At 35.9% G+C, this 26,326-nt stretch overlaps 2 protein-coding genes across 3 annotated transcripts in view; one reads left to right on the top strand and one right to left on the bottom strand.

The window, feature by feature from the left end:
- The window catches only part of LOC100371801 (uncharacterized), a 28,338-nt gene extending 23,493 nt beyond the window's left edge, over window positions 1–4,845 (top strand). For both annotated transcript variants that reach the window (XM_006824363.3, XM_085502320.1), the window contains one exon: window positions 114–4,845. In XM_006824363.3, coding sequence (XP_006824426.1) covers window positions 114–2,475 — 2,362 coding nt within the window. In that variant the 3' untranslated portion in view covers window positions 2,476–4,845. The remainder of the gene's footprint in view (window positions 1–113) is intronic.
- A 2,959-nt stretch (window positions 4,846–7,804) lies between these two features.
- The window catches only part of LOC100371949 (N-alpha-acetyltransferase 60-like), a 65,634-nt gene continuing 47,112 nt past the window's right edge, over window positions 7,805–26,326 (bottom strand). The window contains exons 3-5 of the mRNA XM_006824368.3: window positions 23,316–23,412; window positions 14,488–14,722; window positions 7,805–13,878 (exon numbers count right to left, since the gene is read on the bottom strand). Coding sequence (XP_006824431.1) covers window positions 13,620–13,878; window positions 14,488–14,722; window positions 23,316–23,412 — 591 coding nt within the window. The 3' untranslated portion in view covers window positions 7,805–13,619. The remainder of the gene's footprint in view (window positions 13,879–14,487; window positions 14,723–23,315; window positions 23,413–26,326) is intronic.

The raw sequence follows: 26,326 nt of genomic DNA on the forward strand, positions 1-26,326 counted from the left end.
TGGAATTATACTGGGCAATTGGGGCTTTGCAAATATTTTGTCCAATGTTGAACTATCTACTAATGCAGTCGTCAACATTAATGGGTATTGTGAATTGTTTTTGTTTTTTTCAGAGCTCAGTATAAAAAGTCTGATCCTATGGATGATTTTGCAAGAGAATTGCTGCAATATAAACAAGAACAGAAGCTTCGTCAGATGTCTAGGTCAAGATCTCGTTCAAGATCAAATTCTTGGTCTTCAAGTTACTCGAGTAGTAGTTCCCGATCAAGTTCTTACAGCAGCCGCAGTAGAAGTCATAGCCGCAGTAGCAGTAGTAGTAGCAGCAGTAGTAGTACTGATCATAGTCGTTCACGTGGTTACAGCAAGTCTCCTCCTCGAACAAGATACAGATCAAGATCACGTTCAAGACGTAGGTCTCGTTCAAGGACACCTCGTCGGAGATCTCCACCATCCTATAGGAGACCTCGTTCTTATGAACGTGAACGTGACCGCCCACGTCCACGTTCACCTCCTCCTACCAGATACTATAATGACAGGCGTTCACGGTCCCCTCCTCCATATTATAGGAGTCGCCGAGCCATGCCGCCTGAACAATCTTATGATCCCAGGTATGATACTAGGATTATGCGAGGGTATGATGATCGTGCACCTAGATATGACCAACCCAGGTATTATGATAGACTTGATCCGCGGTATGATTCTCCCTATGACTCAATGCCTGATCCCCAAATGGATCCCAGGCACTATGATAGATACTATGAAGATAGATATCGTCAATACACCGATGACAGGTATAGACAGCCAATGCAGCCACACCTAGATGCTGGAGCTTGGTCGCCACAGAGACGTAGACCATCACCTCTTCCTTTACAGCATGGTGGATATAGGGGAAGGGAGGAAATTAACAGGGAAAGACTTGCTAAGCGCCCATTGCGACGATCTAGATCTCCAGTTGAACATGAAAGACCAAGAAAACGTACTAGATCTGCCAGTCCGGAAAGATTAGCTAGGCCAGATGATCGGGTCAGAGATAAACAAAGGAGTCGAGAAAGAACAGATGATCAAGTAAGAAGGGACCACCGGGATCGAAAAGAGAGAAAGCACTCTGAGAGGAGTGAACAGAAAGAAAATATTGAAACCACCAAATCTTCATCAAGAAGTTCTAAAGAACATACCAGTAAGAAATCAAAAAGGTCTGCTGAACCTGTGAAAAAGTCTTCTAAGGTGGTAGACAGTGCCCAAACTGTAAAGGAAGATAGTATTGTGAATGCTGCCAAAGAAACTAAAAAAGAGAAGAAGAAAAAAGAGAAGAAGAAAAAAGTTGGCAAAACAAAAAATGAGAGTGATGTAAAAGTCACTGAAGCGACCGATGAGGTTGTAGAAATGGCTGAGGAAACGGAACCTAAGAAGAAAATCAAGAAAGATAAGTCTAAGAAGAAGAGGAAGCATTCAAAATCATCTGACACCGCAGAGTTACCTGATGAGCCGGGTGTAAAAATTGCCAGACCTGATATAGTTTCACCAAAGATGCATGACATACCAGATGCAAGCGAGCTAATAAAAAACAGTGAGAAAGTATCGAAACTCCAGAAAAAGAAAGATACAAAAACTGTGAGTGTTTCAGATGACAAAAGGCCTACTTCTGCTAAGAATGTTGAATTGCAGAATCCAGAAAAGACTGTCAAATTAGAATCTAAAGATGATATCGGGATCAGGAGTCCTTTGAAATCTAAGGTTAAAGTTGTTGATTATTCCAGTGCAAGCTCTGCTAACAGTCCTCAACATATCAAGGGTAAAAAACCAACACCCATAGAAAGTAAAATTGTTAAGACTGAAGAGAAACGAGAGAAGATCTCTTCTGTTGTTAAAGTGAAGGACGAGTTGAAGGACAAGAGAGAGTTCAGGTTGTCTGTGGAACTGGATAACAGTGCCGCTCATATGGGGAGTAGAGAAGTCACAATGAAGAAAGAAAAGGATGCTACAGGCTCAAACAGTCAGGAGAATTCTGAATCAACTCCTGTTGAAGAACTTATCACAATAACTGTACCGGTATCAAAATGGGAACAAGAAGAGTACGAGTCCGGGGCTAGCAATGCTCCTTCAACATCACAGTCACCTAAAGGCACTTTAGATCTTGAGCAAAGCGAAGCCAACTTTGAGCCAGATTACAATGAATCAAGTGAATCAGAAAGTGGGGATGAGGAATCTCTAAAAGTTGATGAACAAAGTGCCAGTAGAAGTCGCAGCCGCACTTTGAGTAGTAGCACTGCAAGATCCAGCCAAAGCCAGAGTCCTACTAGGAAGAGCCACAAGAAGCATAAGAAACACAAAAAGCATAAAAAGCATAAAACAAAGAAGAGGAAGACCTCTGGAAAGGATGAGGATAGTACCACCAAAACTCACAAAAAAAAACACAAGCATAAAAAACCTAAAAAATCAAAGACAAAAACAAAACATAAAGAAAAAGAAAAATAACCAGTAGTAAACTTGCCTTACCTAGATACGATACAGTATTATATCCATATGCACTAAGTGTATGTATTACAATAAGAAATCATAATTTAACATTTTTTTTTTTCACTCCTCCCTCCCCGCTGTTAGTTCAGTTGAGAAGTGATTTTGTGCCAAAGTTAAATTCGTTTACCCATCTGTGGCATGTTATGATGAGTGAAAAGTTCCAGGCGCCAGTATTCCTATGCAGTGCTGTGTGATTTTACATCGCATGAACCAGTGACAATTTTTGCAATTAGATTGGTTTCGTGACAGCCTCTCTCACAGACTTAACTGCATAACATATGCAGACCATTGTGGTTTATTATTTCAGTCAGGCCAGATGCGCAAATAATGTAGTTCCTTCTGAAAAACAATTACATATCACGTGGTATCGTTCTACTAGTCATCAGCCATCAGCCAGTCTTGGCAGTCAGAAGGTATCAATGTTACATAATATTTTGAGCAGAAGCTGGACAGCTTACTGTGGTACAACTTAAAGGGACACTTCCAGTTAAGCCTAATCTCACAACAAATTTACGTTCTGGATTAAAATTACACTACATAACAAAAGATAGATTAACTTTGTTAACAACATAAACAATAGTGTCCCATGATTCTTTGGTGCAATCCATGGGATTGAGCGGTTCCCCTTTAAAGGCCCAGGTATACTATAAATACGCTCTTAAACAATAGGAATGATTTCCTTGCTTGTCACATTGTAGTGAACAGCTCCAGCCAAGCTCCCGTAAAAACGCGTTTTCTCGAACTTGCAGGTCGATTATGTCGTGCCAAAGTGGATGCATGTGACTATGAATATCACAGCAGTGACTGTGTGTAGTATTTATGACAATAAATAGTGTACGAGCTGAGATTTTGGCGGATAAAAGTCAAAAACACGAACCGAGGAAAGGGATGCGCTACTAATCTTGCATAACTAACTACTGTCAATCAAAGTCACATGTTGGACCGCTGAAACAGGATGCGTCATAGGCTATACAAGTGATTAACAACACTCATTAGCATAGCCACACCTCCAATTCACACTTGCCCGGGGCAAGTAAATTGGGCCTTTAACACTTCATCCTTTAACTGCTCCAACAAGACTGTAAATCGTTTCCAATGCCAGAAGTGTTCTCCGTTTATAAGGGTGTTTTGAAGAATGAGATTTCATGAAAGTCACAGACTCCCTCTGCTTTGAAAGACTGCAACTGCTCCACAATTTTGTGATAATTCTTTGCAAAATTAAATCGATTTACAGTATCATATATCAATCTGTGCAGCAGATTGTGATAAGATTTTTATTTGCATGATAATGCCCTGTTCTCCTTAGCTATAAGGTTACTGTGGAGTGCTATTAAATGCACAGCAACAGAATACATCACATTAGACTTTAAACTGCCATCTTTATCCTTTAACAGCAATATGATAGTCAACAAGATTTTCGTCCCAATTATTTGTGTTTAGTACAATAGACCATTTTCTGTTCGCTGCGAGAAACAGGCTTTATGCGTGAAATCGAACGTAAAAACAGGTCAAACAAAGGTCGTAGTGGTGTCGAACATTGCGTGGGATTCGACAAACGCAAAATTATTTTGGGGGGCACACATTTGATGATGGACAATTTCGATTAAATAAGGGTATTCAAAAACAATATTCCTCTGTCGAAGATTGGTCGGTCGATGTGAGCTACGAAATAAAGAAGTTCGGGTTCAAAATCAAATCGTTTGATTTTTGCGGCAAATGTTCGACACGCGTCCTTCATGCATCTCGCAGTTGAACGGTAAAATCACCTATTGAAGTGGTAAAACAAAGAATTGCCCAGAAATAAAACCTTGAAGATGTAGAATCGCACATATTTGCAATGCTTGTTCAAGAAAATCTTGACACACAATTGCTGAGAAATATTAGGAAACTAATTTAAATATCAAAAAAGAAACTGAAACAAAGCAGGTTTACATATTTGTATGATTTAGAATTTGATTCGCTTAGATTTTTTGAATATTTTTCTATGTTGCGGAGTGTGTGCCTATAACTGCATGGAAAGTGTAAAGGCAGTGTTAGATCTCAAACATTTTCTAAGCATTGACAAATCGGGCATTATGGCAGTGCAGTATGGCTGACCACTAATTTATGTGTAGTGTCTTAGTGACCTTAGCAATATCAAGCCCCAAGTGATGGAAAGTTAGAAAACTGCCTAAGAATATATATTTGTTATTTTACCTAATTGTGTTATTTGTGATCATTTTGATGTAAAACTTTGTTTTATTGTCATGTTACTTTTCCTTTGGAAAATGAAGACACTTGTTTTGATTTTTTTTTGTATAAAACATTAAACCAGAGAATTTATCTAGACATTTGTTGGTGTTTTTCTATGGTGTTGTCTGTGTATTGTTGAATGATGCTAAGGCAAGCTGCGTTTTCACCAGGAATTAAATGTTGCGTAGAATTGTTGCATCAGTTTAGAAAATGTAACAATTCCTCATTCATGTGGAACTAGACAGAAATGAAGCATTTTGTTCCCCTTATAATGGAGACAGTGTTCTCAAATGTTTGTTTCAGTTTTATTCTACACTTAACACTATTTTTGTGAGACAATTTGATTCTGAGTAAAAAAAAATTGGGACGAAAAAAAGTAAACCATGTGTCAAATGTCTTGTCTGGTGAGAACACTGACTTGAAGAGCATAGTTTATTTGTTCAATAGACTACATTGGTTGCCAGAATTTGGATCAAAACTTGACTGGCAAAAAGTACCAACCAATTTATGCATACATCATTTTTGCTCTAGAGGGCAGTATGCACTTCGCGTTGGGTTATTCGCAGCTTTGTTAAACCCAATCTTTTGCTGTATTGCAATGTAGCTCTGAATGACTTGGGAGTGCACCATTTGAACATCTGGTCTGGTAAATTTAGAGCAAAACTCTAATTTGAAGGAAAAAAGTTTTTCTACAATCTCCCCTCCCAGAATTTCTTTTAGTCAACCCACAATCACAATTTAATGACGTCAAGCTCTCAAATATACTCTGGTGATTTGAGATTGTAGACCTGTTAAAGGCTGGTGGTATGAAATGAGACTATCAAGGTGACGGGGTAATTCCTGGGATAATTGGAATGCGTCGAAGGATCTCAAGGAGTTTGTATTGTATTGCATTTGAGTCTGTATTCAATGCTCATGACCAGATTAAAACTCATTCATGCTTGTCACTGGGACAGCGCACTGGGTTGTGGGGAAAAAACCACTATTATCAAAACAACTCTCGCACATGCATTCTGCAATAACAACCATCTGTTAACTTGAGCAGTTCTGGGAAAATCAGTTCATATCAAACAATTTGAATCTATATCCTGGTTTACCCAAAGACACCAGAGAATTTTCTCTTGTGTATTTTGTTAATCAGACTTTTCATTCCATTGGTTACTCTCTTTTAGGGATGTCTGGACTGAGATTTTGTTTCCACAGTTAGTAGGTGACCAAGATACTAATAAACATAGCGTGCAGCTAATCTGAACATTAGAATATGGCACTTTTTGCCCCCATGCACAATGGTGTTTAGAATTGGTAGTTGCCATGGTGATGAAAGTGGACCCCCTCCCCCTCCAATAATTTTGCGATAAATTTACATAGTTGAGAAAATCTTAGCAGGATGTCCAGATCTATATTTGAAAGTAGCTAACCAGTGAAACTACGGTCATTAATTTAACCAGATTTTAAGGCAGTGTAAACTATCATTCACTATGCCTTAGCTTATCTTAGAATGCCGCACCCATCCTCACCAAGAATCCAAAATGACCAGTATGGCATATTAAGCCTTTAACCCATTGTGACAATTTCCCTGTTATCTGAATAAGAATCAACACATTTCCAAATGTTTTGGTTTTAATTTTGCATGCGACTCGCATTATGACCACAACGGCCGTTGGTGGCGCTGTACCTAGATACAGAAATTTGTGGAGCCATGGAATGTGCGACCCATTTTTCCACTAGCTGCTGACAACTGAAGACCTTATGTGTCAATGTGCCTGGCCAAGATTACAAACAGTAACTGTAAAGTGTTTTCACTGATCTTCAACTTTGTGACCCGGTATTTCAGTGATGGCTCTTTATAATGGAATGCAACATTTTACAGTTTAAAGATACAACATTTGGACCATTTTTTTTCAAGATTTCAGCATCTATTCAGATCAAGGCCATGACGTCACTGAAAACCCAAGCTATACAATCTAACCTAATTATTTATTCTGAGCATGTTAAGTTGTTCTGTCAGTGTTGTTTGGAGAGCTAATTTATGAGTAAATCTTGAAGACCCACTTAGGGCTCTCAGATTGTGAAAAAAAAAAAATCGGTGCATATTTAACATATTATTGTTCATCAACCTTCTATGTTTCATCGATATCTGCTGCAGAATTTCTGAGAAAATTTTGGAGATGCAAGAGAAACGGGGCGGACGGAAAGCACAAATAAAGTCCCATTAACAGAACTTTCGGGCACTTAATATCTGAACAGAGTGAAATTTATTGTGCCCAGGTATGGCAAGGTAGTGCAGAGCTGACACACTCTAGGACTACGAACGCACCAGTTTTCTGAGACAGATCCAACAGCAGGTGAGCAGTTTTTCATAAAAGAACATTCATGACGTAATTTATTGTCAGATTCATTACTTAGACATATGTAATTGTTTTTCTGTAGCACCGATTATTGTAATGTCCACACGTGTGTTACCATCTTTCTTTAGTCAGTTTCTAGCAACACAATATACAGTTAACTAAAAAACATTGTACACCTCCTGTTATACAACGTTAGAAAACTGGAGTCTTTGATTTCAAATTTGGTTGCATTAAATCGCCATCATACCCAGACAGCAGGTGACAATAGTATGTGGTTATTAGGAGGATACATCAAAGTATGCACGAAGACAGTACAGTGGAAGTATAGACTGACGCACAGCAAAGGTCGACGCAACGACGTACTGTCTGAGTGTATACTTTGACGTATCCTCGTAATAACCTTATTATTACTTCTTTTCCTTCCAAGGATACATCATGAGAATGCCGAAATCCAGAATGTTTAGAACAGAATCAGCGGACTTCTTTGTGTGGAGTTCAGTCAAACCCTGTTGGCAGCCATGTTTGTTTTTATTATTAGAGGACACATACGCACATAATCATTTCATATTTGGAATTCCTTATATGGTAGGATGAAAATACCCCGTAAAATACTGCAAAATTACGGCATGCTGCAAGTCATGGCTTACGGTGACAGATGTATAATGAGTAATATTTATTACGAGAAATAAACCACACAAACACACAGGTTTATTTGAATAGACTGTACATTTAATTTAGTTTTAGTTAAGCTCAACATGTAAGTCTGCAAATTCAATCATAACCAGACTAAGAGTTCTACAGAAAGCTACGTAACATTACATTGTTTTTTAATAAATCATTAAAAGAAAATACTGGTACAGCAGGCAGTGTCACCGATAATATAATCCTGCCTGAAGTTCTGTTTCAGAACATTGCAGTCCACATGATTTTAGAGTTCTGTAGACTGTAGCAGGAAGTATAAAAATGCCACAAACACTTTGATGAGAAGGATTATTTTATAAAGTCATTTCTGTGCAATTTTCACCGGTATATAACCTTTCAAACTATCGAAACATAGAAATGACGAAACCTGGAGTAGAATACCAATAGTAGTTTAATAGTGTACATTACTTGCCGTAACAGCACTTTTTAAACAAAAATCAAATCCTGTGCAAACATGTCAAAACAGCAAACCCTGTCCCTCAAAATGAAAACAAGTCTGCAAATTTTGTTTTTGAATTGTCACCAACTGAGGATGGAGTCATTGGGGCATGCATAATTTACCGGTATATCATACCCCATATTATTTAGAAAATGCTTACTGGAATTTCCAAAACAAAAAATTCAATATATTTGTAATATGGTTCTTCAAATATTCCTGCAAGAGTTAGCATGAGTACATTTTGAACTTTAAAGAGCTACATAGAAATACTTATTTAAGTCCATGTAAACAAACACCCTTCCAGACCTGCACTCACTTAATACATACCGTTTCCTAGTAAAAAAAGAAGTGTGTGAAAATAAACCTTAAAAACCAAGACATGATGTATAAATGAACTATTTTTGAATATGTTAAACGAGTGAATTACAAATGCTTACAATCTGAAAAGCAATAAACAAAGAGTTCTGAAAATCTAGTAAACACTATCAAACTCATAAATGATATTCACTTGATCATTATAATATGTACATTTCACTGGTAGCGAGAGTCCTGCACGTTTTAAAATAATTTGCTCTACTGGTATTCATATAAGGCTGGTTTTGGGAAAAAAATAAAGTTTACACATGCAAGTATGTACCACTAAGACACTGCATTGGATTTTTCAGTGTTGTAGAGATTTTTCTCTCTTATTTACAAAAGAAAACTGCATGCACTTGTCATTGGTTCATTGCATATAAACTGAATACTGTGAAAGACTTTATTTTAACTAAAATTTATTTTCACTGAATTGATGAGTTGAATGTAAAACATAGGAAAAAAAAGGTATATTCGCTGGATTTTATTTTCACTGAATCATTCCTTCAGCAAAAATAGCGAAAATTAATTCGAAGCGAAAATAAAGTATTTCACAGTTTCTTCTAGACTACTTTATTTTAGCTGGAATAAATTTTCGCTAAAAAAACTTTTTGGGTGTTTTGTATGGAATTTATTTTCACTGATTGTTGATGAGTTGAATGTGAAATGTAGGAAAGAGGTATATTCGCTTGAATCTATTTTTACGGAAGCATCCCTTCAGCAAAAATATATTCCAAGCGGAAATAAAGTATTCTACAGTATAATCTGCAGTGAAAATAAGTAATAGTCAGTATGAATCAGTAAACAAATTTGCTGAATACATGAACACCAAGTCTTTTGAACTGAAATATGATTTGATAAATTTGGCAAAACAAAAGAAACTAACATCTTCAATTCATCAAAATTATATTTGGTCGGTAGGCGAAAAGTTTGTAAAGTGATGTACCGTAATTGACAAATCAGGAGTTGTACAATGTACGCATGTCACACATTGAAGACTAAACGCATTACTATAAAAGTATTAAACACTCCCTAAACGTCGTTGCATACATTCCATAAACCACAAGAGTCCTATGAAATGCACTTTTGAAAGAGAAATATATGAAAGTACAGTAAAGTTATAATTTCACCTTTTTTTTTCTCCAGCATATGGATCTAACAACCTTAAAGATGCAAGGTTGAATTTTTCTTTCTCTTGCCATACATGAGTAAATTGATACATGTAATTTTAAAAAAAAATGAAATTGCATAATTGCATTATGCAGTACAAATGGTAAAATCTTTAATTTAAAAGTTGTATTTCTGAATTATTGATTGAAGAATAAATCACCATTTAAAAACCTGAACAGCAGCACATATGATTAATTGTCTGGTGATATGATATGAACTTTTAGTAGTATATTTATTTACACAATATATCATATGAAATTTTAAGGCTTATTTAAAAAAAAAAAAAAAAGTCTTAACAAGCTGCTTTTAATGCACAGAAAACGATACCATGACAATTTGATGGGTAAACACATGTTATGTACAGAAATCTCATTTCAATATCATCTAAAGATAAAGGAATTTGATAATGCTGCCACTAGAGGGTGTAATGACAAGGAAAAACAATATTAATTGATAACTGGTCTCATGAGGGACGGGGTATCGTTGCTACACAATTCACTTTAATAATGTGTCAGTTTCCTTAAAAAACTTCACATGTGCAAAGGGAGGGTTCACACAACATTGGATGTTTACATAGTGATATTGGCCAGATATTTGAGATCTGAAGTTTACAGGCAAGTTATTATATGTCATGCTTTATAGTAATAAAGTTTGTTTGTTTTTTTGTGACAAAACACTATAGATAAAACAGTGAGCAAAGTTTAGAACTGTATAAGGTGTGCATGACTATAGGCAAGAACCAACCAGACAACACAATAGTAATAATAGAATATATTGTGCAGGGCTAAAGAAGAAAAATTTTTAAAGAAAACGGATGTTTTGCACAAATTTACTTCATTTACATAAACCCAAAAATGAAAAAAATTAATAAACAGTAATCTATAAAAAAAAAAAATAATACCGTATTTGCTCTATTAGTAGTGCATATGATAACATAAATCACAGAGTCGTTCTATGGTCAAAATAGTAATATTTCAACGATTATGAATACAACAATGTAATTTTTAGTTTATATGATTCTCATAGAACAAATATTTTATTTTACATTAACGATTTAAAGTATTCTGCATGCACCAAATGGTATGTTACTCTGTGGACAGTTTCTTGAGTCCTGCACTTGATATCTCACCCATTCATCAAATCAGTTTTGGGTTTGACAATAAGACAATAACTTCAACAGTAAACTGTATTTTAAAATGCAGCAAATAAAAATAAAACTCAGTATGAATATAATGTCCATGTCTGATGAATGAGTAAGGGGTGAGAGTTGGTGGGAAGATCCATTTGAAAAAAAAAACCTCAGTCTTCACTATCACTTTCACTGACAAGTACTGTTTGTAACGTATTAGCAAAGACAAAAACCTGATTTGTCAGAAATATTTCAATCTCAATAGCACAGCACACTTCATTCAAGAACCAATGAAAATTCAAATGAATACATAAAAAAAAAATTAATTACCCAAGTTTTAATTCTTTGCTGGAATTCTATGTTATAACATATCATATATAATATGACATTGAAAAAAAAATCAATAATAACCACTAAATTAAATGGGGAAGGATATTTTCTTAATTAAATAATTATTTAATACATATAATATTGAAACTATAACATGAAAATGAAATCAAATTCATGACAATGTGTTGTTAATGGTAAACTAATCAGCAGCTTATATAGAAACCTTTCAATACAAAACAAATGTGGGAGGGAGAAGGAGAGGGTTCCAACCTATTCCAATTACCACTGGAGCGCCGAGTGTCATTATTACAATGATCATTTTTGAAGCTTTGGCAGACTGGCAGCATTTCAAATATCTGGAGAGAATGAACGACAATGAAAAGAAGGAAGGAAGGAAGATGCATGTTTTCTTAAAGTTGAATGTTCAGAATCGCCTCAACATATGCTGTATATCAAGTACATGTAAGTGAACATCGTGAAGACTTATCAAAGAAAACATCAGTATCCTCCCTACAGTTGCATGCAGGGTCAGACAGGTATTAGTATTGGCTGTAAACCGATCACAATGGAATTCAGTCCATCTCTCAAGAATCACAACAGATGGAGCATGTTGAAGATCATCCATCAATTGGCATTACGAATTTTCTCACCAAGCAAGGCTTCCGGACATTATCACCATGATTTTAACACTAAAAGTTGTACAAATTGTGAGAGCAACTTTATCGATAATATACAACAGTGAATTTGAATTTACTGTGAAAGATACTTCTCCAAAACACAGACACGAGATCAAAGGTTCCTGCTATATGTTGAGTAGTAAAATCCTTCTCAGATCAGTCATACAGCTTTATTAAAGTCTTGGGAGTAATATGCAAAATTTGTGAGTTGCGGGGTAAATAACTTATAATTCACCATTACTCCAAATAACAACTGCACACAGTAATTTAAAACAGAAGCAAATCTTTGGAAATTCACACGCATTAGAAAACTATTAAAAAAAAAAACGTTTCTGAATTTCAAAAACGCAATCAAATTGAAAGGCATTTTAACATTCGTTACACAAATCCGGACAATCAAATATTTCACACGATAGTCACCTAAAATCCCAATAAATTGTTACAAATAACTATTATTATAATGCATGTGAATATTCTATTCTCAAAGCATTGATATGATAACGTGGGATAGACGAAAAAATTACATTAGGTTTTTTCCAATAATACAAAATAACGGTACGCGAATAAACAGCACAAGTATTCTATACTTGCGATAAACAATGTCTTTTTAAAAAAAAATGCATTCTTGAATGAAAATGAGTAAAAACAGGTTCAACAAACACTTGAACTTGAACATGAAAGTTTTCGTCATTTGTCTAATCACAAAAACATGTGTAGCCAAGTGTAAGTATGCAGATTTCCATCACAGGCGAAAAAAAAATATGATTTTCAAAAATAATTGAAAAATTTGAAACCTTACATGAATCTTAAGTTGCCTTTGATATGATGTAAGTTGTCACATGAAGTACGCAAGTTCAGAAAGACCTTAATCGCGTGAACGAATTTGCATACCCTTGTCCTGCCCATGCTAGTACTGAATATTAATTTAAAGTGTGGAAAATAAAACATCATGTGAGCTACAAATAATACAGTAACCCAAACCAGCCCTGGCAGCCCGATCTGCTTTTCACTGTGTCAAGACGACATGTAATCGTAGGACACTCCACAGAAAAAGCAGACTAATCTTGACAATTAACAAGATAAGTAATGGACCACAAATTTCTAAATTTTATCTTGACTTGTTAGATGAAAAAGCCCAAAGTAATTTGGCATTATCTTCTCAATCTCAATTGTCATGGCCATCATCTTCATCATTACCTCTAGTACATACTTCGTCAAATACATGAATGCCATTAATAAATGCCTGTACATGTATTACATTCACGGTAAGCCAATAACCGGCAATTATTAAACACAGTAAAAGATTCTGACAGGTAGTCGATAACTTACATATCTGTTTTGTAGCTACATTAGAGTCAATAATCTTCAAATAAAATAAAATTATTATAGGCAACTGAAAGATAAGACCATTGATTGTTTGTTATTTTTTTTTTAAATGATTGCCTTACAACAACACGACTAAATCGCATACATTGACATAATCCTGCAAGTTTCTAATATAATGTTCAGCTTATTTAGTTCGCTTAAATTAGAAACACCAATTATGGAATATGACATGCGTCGTGAGTAGAGCAAAACCAGCCAATGCTGCTAACACCAGAAATTATTGCCTTTTGAGTGCTTTTTTTTTCCATTTTTTTTTTACTTTAAATTTAATTTCAAAGCAGAATAAATAAGTGGCTAAAAAAATTGCATCATCGCTTCATTCCTTAATATTCATCTTACAAATTATGAATCTGACTAGCGTTGGCACTGCTCGCACTACTACAACCACCACCACCACTGCTCCCAAAAGTTCCAGTTGCAGCTCCACTTCCAGCGCCGCTTCCACTGGCGCTGCCCCCTCCATGCTGCAGCCTGGCTGGAATAATCCCGGAAAACCAGTTTCTGGTACGCCTCATGACAGCATTTGGTAAATTGGAAGGCTGTATTCGAGATAACTGTGATGACAGCTGAGAACCAAAATGCTTGATATAGTCAGTAAAAATGAATTAAGGAAAACAAAATAAATGTCAGATTCACTTCTTACAAAATTCTATATTATGAGGTTATTACAAAGATACTGCAAAGTATGCATGAAGACAGTACAGCAGGAGTATCAACCAACACACAGCGAAGGTTGATGCGACCACGTACTGCCTTTGTGCATACTTTGCAGTATCCTCGTAATAACCATATTATTATACATCTTTTCCTCCCAGAAACAGAATCAGCGATGTTTTTTGTGTGGAGTCCGGTCAAACCCTGGTGGCAGCCATGTTTGTTTTTATTATTAGAGGACGCTTATGTGCATAATCGTTCCATATTTGGAATTTGCGTTTCCTGATATGGTATGATGAAAATACCCAGTGCAATACCGCAAGATAACAACACACTTGTAACTTATGGCATTACGGTGAAAGATGTATAATAATACAGTTTTCAGACTGCGATCTGTGAAAAATCAAATTGCTTACAGAGCAAAACACTAATATACATGTACCTAGACATCATGTTCTTTAGAAGAAAGCAAAACTGAGGGTTACCAAGTTGGGATGCTTAATATGAACCAAGATTGCTATAAAAGAGAGTACCATATGTAAAGGATATACTAAGGACCAGGGTGGTGCGCCTCCGTTTATGTACATGACGTAACACAATCCATCTTTCGGCTGTGCATCTATCGAGTAATAATACGGCAGGTAGTTATGCCTTTTGAAGCTTCTGTGTTCATAAAACTTTAAGGCTACGTTGTTGCTGGCCAACACGTGCAGGTACACAGCCTTGACATTCGCCCTCTCACCTGAGGTCAAATAGGAGATCAAACTGTCCAGCAGGAGAGATGCTGAAATAAAAGAAACAGAACATTTTTAAGTTTATTTCTGATTGTTATAATTAAGTGAAGAAATTACAAATACAATATGTATTATGCATGCCCCCCCCCCCCTAACGTCATATATCCTGAAACTTTCTTGAAAAATTCACAATAAATGAGAATTTTATGATTTTTTTCAGAAAAAAAAAATAAAACAAGTTTTTTAGCACAAAAATAGCCACCATTAGGCCACTTTGAAAAGGATCGTTAAACCAATATATCAGTATATCTGTGACTTGATGTATAATGAATATTAAAAATTTGAACATAATCAGTAAAAACAAGTCAGACATATGGGTCTGGAAACCCATTCACTAAAACAAAATGGCCACCGGACAGCCATTTTGAGTCTGATCTGTAAAATAAAATGACGTGCATCAGGAACCCGTAATGTCTAATGTATGTACCAAGTTTGAATGAAATCCATCCATAAATGCCAGAAATGCTTGATATTTGATGATTTTTTAGCACAAAAATGACAACCATTCGGCCATTTTGAATAGGATCGTCAAACCACAGTCCCTCTATCACCGGTCTGGAAACGCCTATTGTTTTACGTGTGAATCAGCGGGATTAGTGGGCTAACGCTTGTAACAGCTCTCCGCGAAGCGCGGTACTATACTGTTGATAGCTTCGAGACACATCGCGTTCAGTGCTGTGATCTATTTTTTAACGTTTCCAGAACATATTCGATACCGTATACAAATATTTTTTACCATAGTTGATTCATAACGTCTTTGTTTTTAAGGAGAGTAAGTTTCGTTGTATACAATATGTTGATGCTCGACGTTTTCTTGTGTGAAATTATGTCTTTTTCACCTTTTGTAATAGAGGGACTGTGCCGTGACTTGTAAACTGACTCGTTTTTTCTGTTCCTCTCATTAACGGTACATTCTTGACAACATGACAACATTTGTGTTTTTGGTAGATTTGAAATACGTTTAGCCCAATGGTCATGTTGAATATACGATTTTATGATTGTTCGTTAAAAAAATGACACTTATTTTTAAGAAGTAAACTGCGTAGTTAAAAACAAAATGGCTGCTCCCAGTTACGATGTTGTACACATTTTACTTTGGTAATTTTTTTTTCCAGTTATTTTGTTTTTCAGGCATATTAATTGCAACAACTATGTATATCGGCAACACAATCAATTGAAATACTGTTTAATGTCACAAGATGTACGATTTTTGGGTCTTGGTTTTGCACGTCATTGTATTCACGACAGCGTCATTTTGGATCACATCATTCTCTCAGTTGTATAATTGTAACGCTAGTTTCTGTTCTGATTACAAGGGAATGGGGTGATTCTCCGATTCCATTTTTATTTGGTGGTTAAAGAAACTACTTCTGAAACTAATGGGGTGGTTTAATTCTGTTTGGGATGTAATAAAGAGTTTAATTTCATAGACAAATTTTGTTTACATTCAGACAGCAGTTGTGGAGTTTTGACAGGCGTGTGGGCGTGGCAATCATGCCTCGTCCAAGGTTTCTCCGGTATGTTTTCGGCACTGGTTGAACTACATGGTTTATCTTTATGCACTTCATGGATTTCTTCCTCAATGACGTCTTTTAAAACAAAATCCCAATCAATGTTGTCATCGCCGTAAGCCTTCCACATGGTAATGTTGTGATCCGTGTACTGGTAATGACGCATGCGCAATGACCCAAATCGCTAAGTATCATGGTAACTTCCAGTGGGTTAATGATATGCACGACTACATCAATGGGAGTTCGGGATAACTTGGCGTACAGTGTCAACGATTTATTTGCCCGTTACGAGGGTTAGTGCAATAGAATACTAAGCGTTTCCAGACCGGTGATAGAGGGACTGTGGTCAAACCAATATATCTGTCTATCTATGACATGATGTATAATGAATATTTAAAATTTGAACATAATCAGTCAAAACAAGTTGGAAATATGGGTCTAGAAGCCCATTTATCAAAACAAAATGGCCACCAGTCGGCCATTTTGAATGTTATCTGAAAAACAAAAATATTTGCATCAAGGTCCCATAATGTCTAATGTATATATCAAGTTTGAACAAAATCTATCTGTAAACAGCTGAGAAATGCTTGATTTTTTTGATTTTTTAGCACAAAAATGGCCGCCATTCGGCCATCTTGAATCAGATCGTAAAACAAAATGATGTTCATCAAGGTCCTATAATGTCCAATGTATATACAAGGTTTGAACAAAATCCATCTGTAAACAGCTGGGAAATGCTTGATTTTGATGATTTTTAGCACAAAAATGGCCACCATTCGGCCATCTTGAATCAGATCGTGAAACAAATTGATGTGCATATGTATGATATCATGTATGATGTATGTGTGAAGTTTGATTGTGATTGGTCCAGGCATTTCTAAGATACAGGTCCGGACGCACGCACAGACGCACGCACGCACACACACACAAGCACGGAGGTCAAAACATAAGTCCCCGTTTACGAACTTCGTCCGACGGGGACTAACAATGCATGCAGTGTTCATGATAGTAGCGTGCACATTTTCCAACTGTCTAGGCAATGTTTGCATGTGCATAGAATGAACATTCTATCACCTCACTGTAAAAAGATACATCGCATATTCTTGCTTTTGCACCGCCCTTTTCTGAATAATTCTGATACTGAACAATGTGCACATTGGTTGACCAAATATTTTTGTCTTTTCTGTACTTTTATAATCGAGCAATAGTAGTTAATTAATCTGGGCCACGTAAATATATACATACATTGTACATACATACATACATGTTTAAACTTGTTGGAGCATGGAGGTAATCTCGTTCTAACTCTATGTTGAAACCAAACCAAGAGGCATATTTCATGTTTACTAAACTGACTTAAAAGGTGACGTCACCTCGCAGCGCGTGTTTGAAATTCAAGTCAACAAACTATCTATTTTACACACGTTGTGTTTGTAGCTATGAGTCCCAAATCAAACAGGACGCAGCGTGACGACTACCATCATTTGAAAATTGACACACATTGCCAGCCTGTCTACTTTGAAAATAAGATAAACCTAAACAAAATAGGCTGTGCCAATCGAGGACAGTTTAGAATGCCAAAGCAGTCATTGTGAATGGTTGTCTTCGTAAAATTTATTGTAATTTATACTTTGGTGTTATGATCTGTTTTTATGTCGACTTACACAATAGTTTCGCATGTGCTGATAACCTCTCCCCCTTCAAAAGAATTTACACTCCACAATTTTTTAACCCTTTTACATGGACGTAACATGTAAAGTCTGTTTTTCGGTTACGTTGATTTAGGTTACGTTAGCATAAAGAAACACAAAACCAGATGTGAACACGATATGCAACTTGTATTACCAGTACACAGATTAAATAAAAACTATAAGTATCACAAAGTACATCTTGTGAAAATTGAATAACGTATATTAATTGACGACCACAAAAAAACCCCAAAAAAACACTATTGAGTCCTAGGCATAGAATAAATTGCTAGGTTTTTTTTTAAATCGATCACGAATAAATCCTGGTTGGCAATTTTAGAGTTTCTACAATGTTCCATTGAAGCTATGAGGTTATTGACGCCATCTTTCACAGCAACAAATAATCATACCGTAATTCAACTAGACCTCATGCTGCAACAGTGCCCTCACAAGGTAACGCACATTGTATGTAGTAATGAAAGACCTTTTCTAAGCTATGTACATGAAAAGCTTCATTCCATACAATACGAGTGTAAAATTGAGTTTAAGTGCAGGATGATATGCTAATTAATCCCAATCTAAAAAAAATTGGTTTTAACAAAACCACATGGTATGTATAAAACAAAGAATTTGATGACAACAGCTTCTGATATAATAAAGCTAATTCCAATCTTATGATCATACACAATAAATTCATCACTTCAAATTTAATTATTTTTAGTAAAAAGTGTATCAATAATTGACATGTCTATATCCTGGGCTAAACCAGCATGTAACAACCATTGACTTCAGTCTGTATAACTCAGCATGAGTGCCATTCAGACTGTTCAGACAGCATGTAGTCTAGTAATCATGATGTTCTTTCCGCTCAAAATAATAATCCTCATGATAAAATAGATTAAGGTATGAAACAACAAATTATATCATCAAAAAACGACAAAATATTCAATTTGATTTGATCATCAAGTCATTGCGTGTAGTAGAACCGAATTACATTAAAATAAATGACTTTATGCATACATTGCTACAATGTACAGCATATGTTACGTCCTTGTCATGATGAAATCTGACGAGCAGACCTCTCTGTCATGTCACAATGAAACTATTACACAATGATCATGTCACATTACATGTATGTTCCCCATTAGCTGCCATATGAAGAAAAAAGATGATAAACATGGATATGAAGAAAGGTCAAAATATAAAATACGGTCTCATAATGGACACATATAGATTGTAGATTAGACATCTGTTATAGGTATTACATACGACTAGAAGCCCACTTACACGTATGTATACATGCACAAGTGAAATATGACATTATAAATATACATGCAGCATACTGGAGAAAAAAAATGTGAAATATTTTGCTATAGGCCAGGCACTCCTAACAAAAATGCTCTGCAGATCTTTCAAGAGAAAATCCAGAGATGATGATCTAGCAATATGTTTTTTTATGATGAAACAAGCAAAGAGAACAGGAAGGTACAAACATGTACTCTTAGACTAATAGAAAAAATTTGCACATTAGAAACTAACAGCGAATAATACAGTGGGATTCAGCAATTCTGTATTTTGAACTTGTACATGCAATCTATTGAAACGTATTGAAAACACTAACTGTAACTGACAGCTCCATTTGTGTAACTAATATGTCAAATACAAGAGTCAAAGCTCTATGTCCCTGGCTGCCTAGCAATGAGTAAACTGATATTGACTATGACTTTTATTGGTCAGGTGACAAGGACAAACAATGATCATATCTGTTATACACCTGGCGTATAATGGTTCATTATTAATGTGAAGAAATTAATGAATAATTCTTGATGTTTACTCAAAACATCAACACTTAAGACATGACCTTTGACTTGTGTGATATCATTGCAGCCTCCAGAGTAATTTGACGAATAATTGTATAGTATAGAATAGGATAGGATACTCATAATTCAGATATATGTACAAATTTTATGTTTGTTACATGACTGCTCACAAGAAACATGACTGACAACCATTCATGTGAAACGTGACTGACACAACCATTCATGTGAAACATGACTGACACAACCATTCATGCAAAACATGACTGACACAACCATTCATGTAAAAAGGTCACTGACAAAACCATTTGTGTGAAACATGACTGATACAATCATTCATGTGAAACATGACTGACAAAACCATTCATGTGAAACATGACTGACACAACCATTCATGTGAAACATGACTGACACAACCATTCATGTGAAACATGACTGACACAACCATTCATGTGAAACATGACTGACAAAACCATTTGTGTGAAACATGACTGATACAATCATTCATGTGAAACATGACTGACACAACAATTCATGTGAAACATGACTGACACAACCATTCATGTGAAACATGACTGACACAACCATTCATGTGAAACATGACTGACACAACCATTCATGTGAAACATGACTGACACAACCATTCATGTGAAACATGACTGACACAACCATTCATGTGAAACGTGACTGACGCAACCATTCATGGGAAACATGACTGACACAACCATTCATGTAAAAAGGTCACTGACAAAACCATTTGTGTGAAACATGACTGATACAATCATTCATGTGAAACATGACTGACAACCGTTCATGTGAAACGTGACTGACGCAACCATTCATGTGAAACATGACTGACACAACCATTCATGTAAAAAGGTCACTGACAAAACCATTTGTGTGAAACATGACTGACAACCATTCATGTGAAACATGACTGACACAACCATTCATGTGAAACATGACTGACACAACCATTCATGTGAAACATGACTGATACAATCATTCATGTGAAACATGACTGACAACCATTCATGTGAAACATGACTGACACAACCGTTCATGTGAAACGTGACTGACGCAACCATTCATGTGAAACATGACTGACACAACCATTCATGTAAAAAGGTCACTGACAAAACCATTTGTGTGAAACGTGACTGACGCAACCATTCATGTGAAACATGACTGACACAACCATTCATGTGAAACATGACTGACACAACCATTCATGTGAAACATGACTGACACAACCATTCATGCGAAACATGACTGACACAACCATTCATGTGAAACATGACTGACACAACCATTCATGTGAAACATGACTGACACAACCATTCATGTGAAACGTGACTGACGCAACCATTCATGTGAAACATGACTGACACAACCATTCATGTAAAAAGGTCACTGACAAAACCATTTGTGTGAAACATGACTGACGCAACCATTCATGTGAAACGTGACCGACACAACCATTCACATGAAACTTGACTGACGCAACCATTCATGTGAAACGTGACTGTTACAATCATTCATGTGAAACATGACTGACGCAACCATTCATGTGAAACATGACTGACACAACCATTCATGTAAAAAGGTCACTGACAAAACCATTTGTGTGAAACGTGACTGACGCGACCATTCATGTGAAACGTGACTAACGCAACCATTCACGTGAAACGTGACTGACACAACCATTCACATGAAACTTGACTGACACAACCATTCATGTGAAACGTGACTGATGCAACCATTTATGTGAAATGTCACTGACACAACCATTCGTGTGAAATGTGACTGACGCAACCATTCATGTGAAACGTCACTGACGCAACCATTCATGTGAAACGTCAGACACAACCATTCATGTGAAACATCACTGACACAACCATTCATGTGAAACGTGACTGACACAACCATTCATGTGAAACGTGACTGACGCAACCATTCATGTGAAACGTGACTGACGCAACCATTCATGTGAAACGTGACTGACGCAACCATTCATGTGAAACGTGACTGACGCAACCATTCATGTGAAACGTCACTGACGCAACCATTCATGTGAAACGTCACTGACACAACCATTCATGTGAAACGTCACTGACACAACCATTCATGTGAAACGTCACTGATACAACCATTCATGTAAAACGTCACTGATACAACCATTCATGTGAAAAGTGACTGACACAACCATTCATGTGAAACGTGACTGACACAACCATTCATGTAAAACATGACTGAAATGATCATTTCCATGAAAAGTACATAAGGTGCTGTTCCTAAACTTACAAATTTCTGTACAATTTCCACGAATGCATGTCAATCAGCAAGAATTGTACTTTTAATAATGCGTATTCAATTTAAGGCTTTTTTATTCGTGGACGAAACAAACAAAGAGAACAGGAAGGTACTCTTAGACTAATATATAACATTTGCAGATTACAAAACTATCAGTGAATAACTCAGCTCATTTGGAAATTATGTATCTTGACTGGTACATGCAGAGTATTGAAAAATATTGAAAACGCTGATTGTAACTGACAGCCCCATTTGTGTAAATCCTCAATGTGTCAAATACAAGAGTCAATGCTCTTTGTCAGCCGATGTCTTTGAAATAACTAGAGGCATTTCAGGGCAAACTCTAAACTTGACGAATCGTTAATGAAATCAACCCCGCTTCTATGACAACCACCAAAGTGACCTTTTGAATGTCGTATTTGATTCTCACCAACATTTTGGTGCTTTATTTTTATGTATTTTTCCACAATTTCTCAATTTATGGCAAAATGGACATAACTTCACTTCAGCAACAAGTCTTAAATACAATTTTGGAGAGAAAAATAATAAACAAGCAGCCTGTTGGCTCCGTTGTCAATTAAAGAACTGAAGATATCATTAGAAAATGAGCAATATGTATAGTATCAATGCAATGGGACTTGCTGTTTTCAACAAGAATTCAAAAATATCACTTTTACCAAAAATTACAAAACGAATTCATTAAAGTTAGATAATTGAAGATATCATCACAAAATGAACAAATCTGAGAGAGTTCCACATGTAGTACCTTTATATTAAATATCAAAGCAATCGGACTTGCGGTTTTTAACAAGAAGTCGAAAATATCACTTTTTACCAAAAATGACAAAAATATTCACCAAAATTAGAGAATTAAAGATATCATCACAAAAGGAACAAATCTGAGAAAGATCCACATGTAGTACCTATATTCGTAATATCAAAGCAATCAGACCTGCGGATTTTAACAAGAAGTCAAAAATATCACGACAACGACGACGGACAATCACTCGTATTATAAGCTCCGCTCGACAAAGTCGACAGCGGAGCTAAAAAGTTATGCGAGTATATATTGTGAAGGGTGGCAAAAGGTGACTATGAAACGGTTAAAATGCTCAGATTTTTCCAAAAATCATGCGTATTGCACCTACCGGTACATACTGAAGCTCATTTTAAAGGCAGTTTGATATAATGGTGAAACAAAATAAAGACACACAGTTCAGTCAGTGTTATTATATTGAAGAGTTTTATACTTACCAATGCCTTGTCTTCTGTATCGTTCCACGACACCGAGACTCAAAATATAGGCAACCTGCGTATGACTGGGGAAACTGAGAGCTAAAATGTCAGCATCCTGAAATACATAAAGAGGAATAAAAAAACATGACTGCATGTTACATTGAAACCTGTTGTACATAAGGTTCAGTTCCGTTGAGTAATTTTATTGATAAATACTCTCTAACAACCACTGACACATGGCAAATGTTATCATTATTGATGACACTAGCAACCACATCACAGAATGAGATGCAAGGTCCTGGCAGCCATTTTGACATCAGTATGAGATGCAAGGTCCTGGCAGACATTTTGTCATCAGTATGAGATGCAAGGTCCAGGCAGCCATTTTGTCATCAGTATGAGATGAAAGGTCCTGGCAGCCATTTTTTCATCAGTATGAGATTGCAAATTCCTGGCAGCCATTTTGTCATCAGAATGAGATGCAAGGTCCTGGCAGCCATTTTGACATCAGTATGAGATGAAAGGTTCTGGTAGCCATTTTGTCATCAGTATGAGATGAAAGGTTCTGGCAGCCATTTTGACATCAGTATAACCCACAAGGTCCTCACATGCTTTCTCCTTTAAATCTATGATACATAATGAATTACATTACATAGCCAGTGGGTTATCTAAATACTAAAGGAGATTGCGTCCCCAAGTTTTCCTAGAATAAGCTCTGAATACCTTGAACTGTGAAGATGATGATTTATATATCAGTTATAAATGGATACATGTATGAGTAACACTCAGAAATCATGTATAGCTTGGTTGTTAAGACAACCAAAACACGGGAAAACGTGTACATAAAAAGAGTATACATGTAAAATCATAAAATGTCAATAAAACAGAGTTCAAAATTGAAATACATGTATACAGCTCATAGATGAGTAGCCATTTATTAGTGTGTCATGTATTTGAAGAAATCCACTGAAAACAAATTTCGCAACCACATTTCAAATTGAAATACACAATGTCGATAGCAGTTTGTCAAATATACCACTTCTTCAACCTCCACAAACCTGTGTGTGATTCTACCTAGAAGTCCCATATGGGACCTTGATGAATTACACAGATCTGCATAGTAAGTGCATCTAAAACATGCGGCCAATCAGTTGACCTGCCATAACGCATATAATATAAAGCAATGTGGCAGGACGTCAAATTGCCATAGAGGGCGCACTTTAAAAATATGAACTCGCTGAATAGAATCTGCAAAAGTATAGTGAAGACATGGTATTTAAAGAGACTAGAGTAACAACATACACGCATCTCAGACTTTGCCGAGTTTTTAAATTATTTTCCTTTGGAAATGGTGTGAATTGTATTGTGAATAGAGTCTATCTAACATGAAAATGGCGAATATGGATTTGTTTCGACCAAATTGGTTATTTTTTTTGAAAGAATAATCATGAAAATATGACAAAACATGTTTGATGTTGTTTAAACTAGATTGAATAGATTACAAAAATCATTCTGCTGTCTCTGCATATTGCAGCTCATGAATATTAATAGAAACTCAAACTTTGCAAGGGACACAACTCTTTCATTTTTTTCACCATCACTGCACTATTTCTTATGTTAGCCATTTTATTTTATTTTTATTTTAAAAAAATATTAAAACATGTATATTGATGACATTTATATCTTCAAAAATAAATTTCAAAATTTCAATTAATTTTGAACTACCAGGAATACACTTCTGACTAACGATGACAACGATGACAACGAAGACACATTGCACATTACTATGACTTTCCATTCACTTCATTAGAGAAAAGCAATGTTTCAATTTTACACTTTTGTATGTTTTCCCTTTAATATTTTAAGCAAAATAATCGTGAAGCAGTTTAGGTTGAACAATACAGTTTTGAAGTCACAAATAATTTTTCATGTTTGCTCAGAATCAATGTTGTATTGCACTCACAATACCTCACTCAAAAAATGCCATGAATTGATTGGTTGCTTTAAAAATAAATGCAAGCTTTGTCAATTATCGTGCGCATCAATTTAACTGGCCAGTACAGTAAAAGATTGTTGTATTTCTCCTAGACGTCTCATATTGTGTGAAGGCTGCATACATTTAACATGCAGCCTCTTGGCTGAGATACCTCTGCTGTTAGCAATGTACATTTCAATTTGAATTTCAATTGAATACATCATCACGAAATGAACAAACCTGAGAGAGGTCTACCTGAGGTACCTTTACATGTATGTGTAATATCAAAGCAAATGGACTTGTCGTAAAATGTTGACACCAACGACGACGACAATGATGGACAATCAGTCATATGATAAGCTCCGCTCGACAAATTCAACAGCGGAGCTAAAAAGCTATTGATGTAGTGAGGAATGTTGTTATATATTCTAGGCTATAGTTGATTTTATGTGGGTGATTCTGGGATTGTACACATGTCATGACTATGCAAGACAGCATATATTTGCGACTTGTTTAATAAATTATTAGAAAGCAGTTGCTATGCAACCAAAATTTAACCTTGTTTTTGAAAAATAGGGGATGTAGGAGATAATTTTCAAGATTATGACATTAATGTTCTTTTATCGATAAGGGACGACGTCAAAAGATCGATGTCGGATAAAAAACTTATTTGCTTTAGTTTGGGGGTGGGGGGTTTTGACTTCAACAAGTTTCCATCCCACAAAAATGATTTTATTTTTTAACGAAGTCTAGTTCGTTTTTTTATATCCAATCATGGACAAAAATAACAGAAAATGAAAAAAAAACAAGAAAATGGTTTGGTCCGAGTGTAAATATGTGCGTCAAATTAGGTCAATTTCAGGGCATGGACCTAGAACATGCACAGAACCCAGAAAAGTAGTTTGCGTATGTGTATATTCCCCTTCATTATTTTCTCTTGAACAGCTGAGGGTTTGGTGGCTGGGTTTTTTGGGCGTTAATAGGTAAGACACCATGATCAATATTTATCAATTAAGTTTCAGTGAGGGGTGGGGGGGAAAATGTTTGAGATAAT

The sequence above is a fragment of the Saccoglossus kowalevskii genome, chromosome 8 (assembly GCF_978046115.1).
Source record: "Saccoglossus kowalevskii chromosome 8, keSacKowa6.1, whole genome shotgun sequence".
Taxonomy (NCBI): domain Eukaryota; kingdom Metazoa; phylum Hemichordata; class Enteropneusta; family Harrimaniidae; genus Saccoglossus; species Saccoglossus kowalevskii.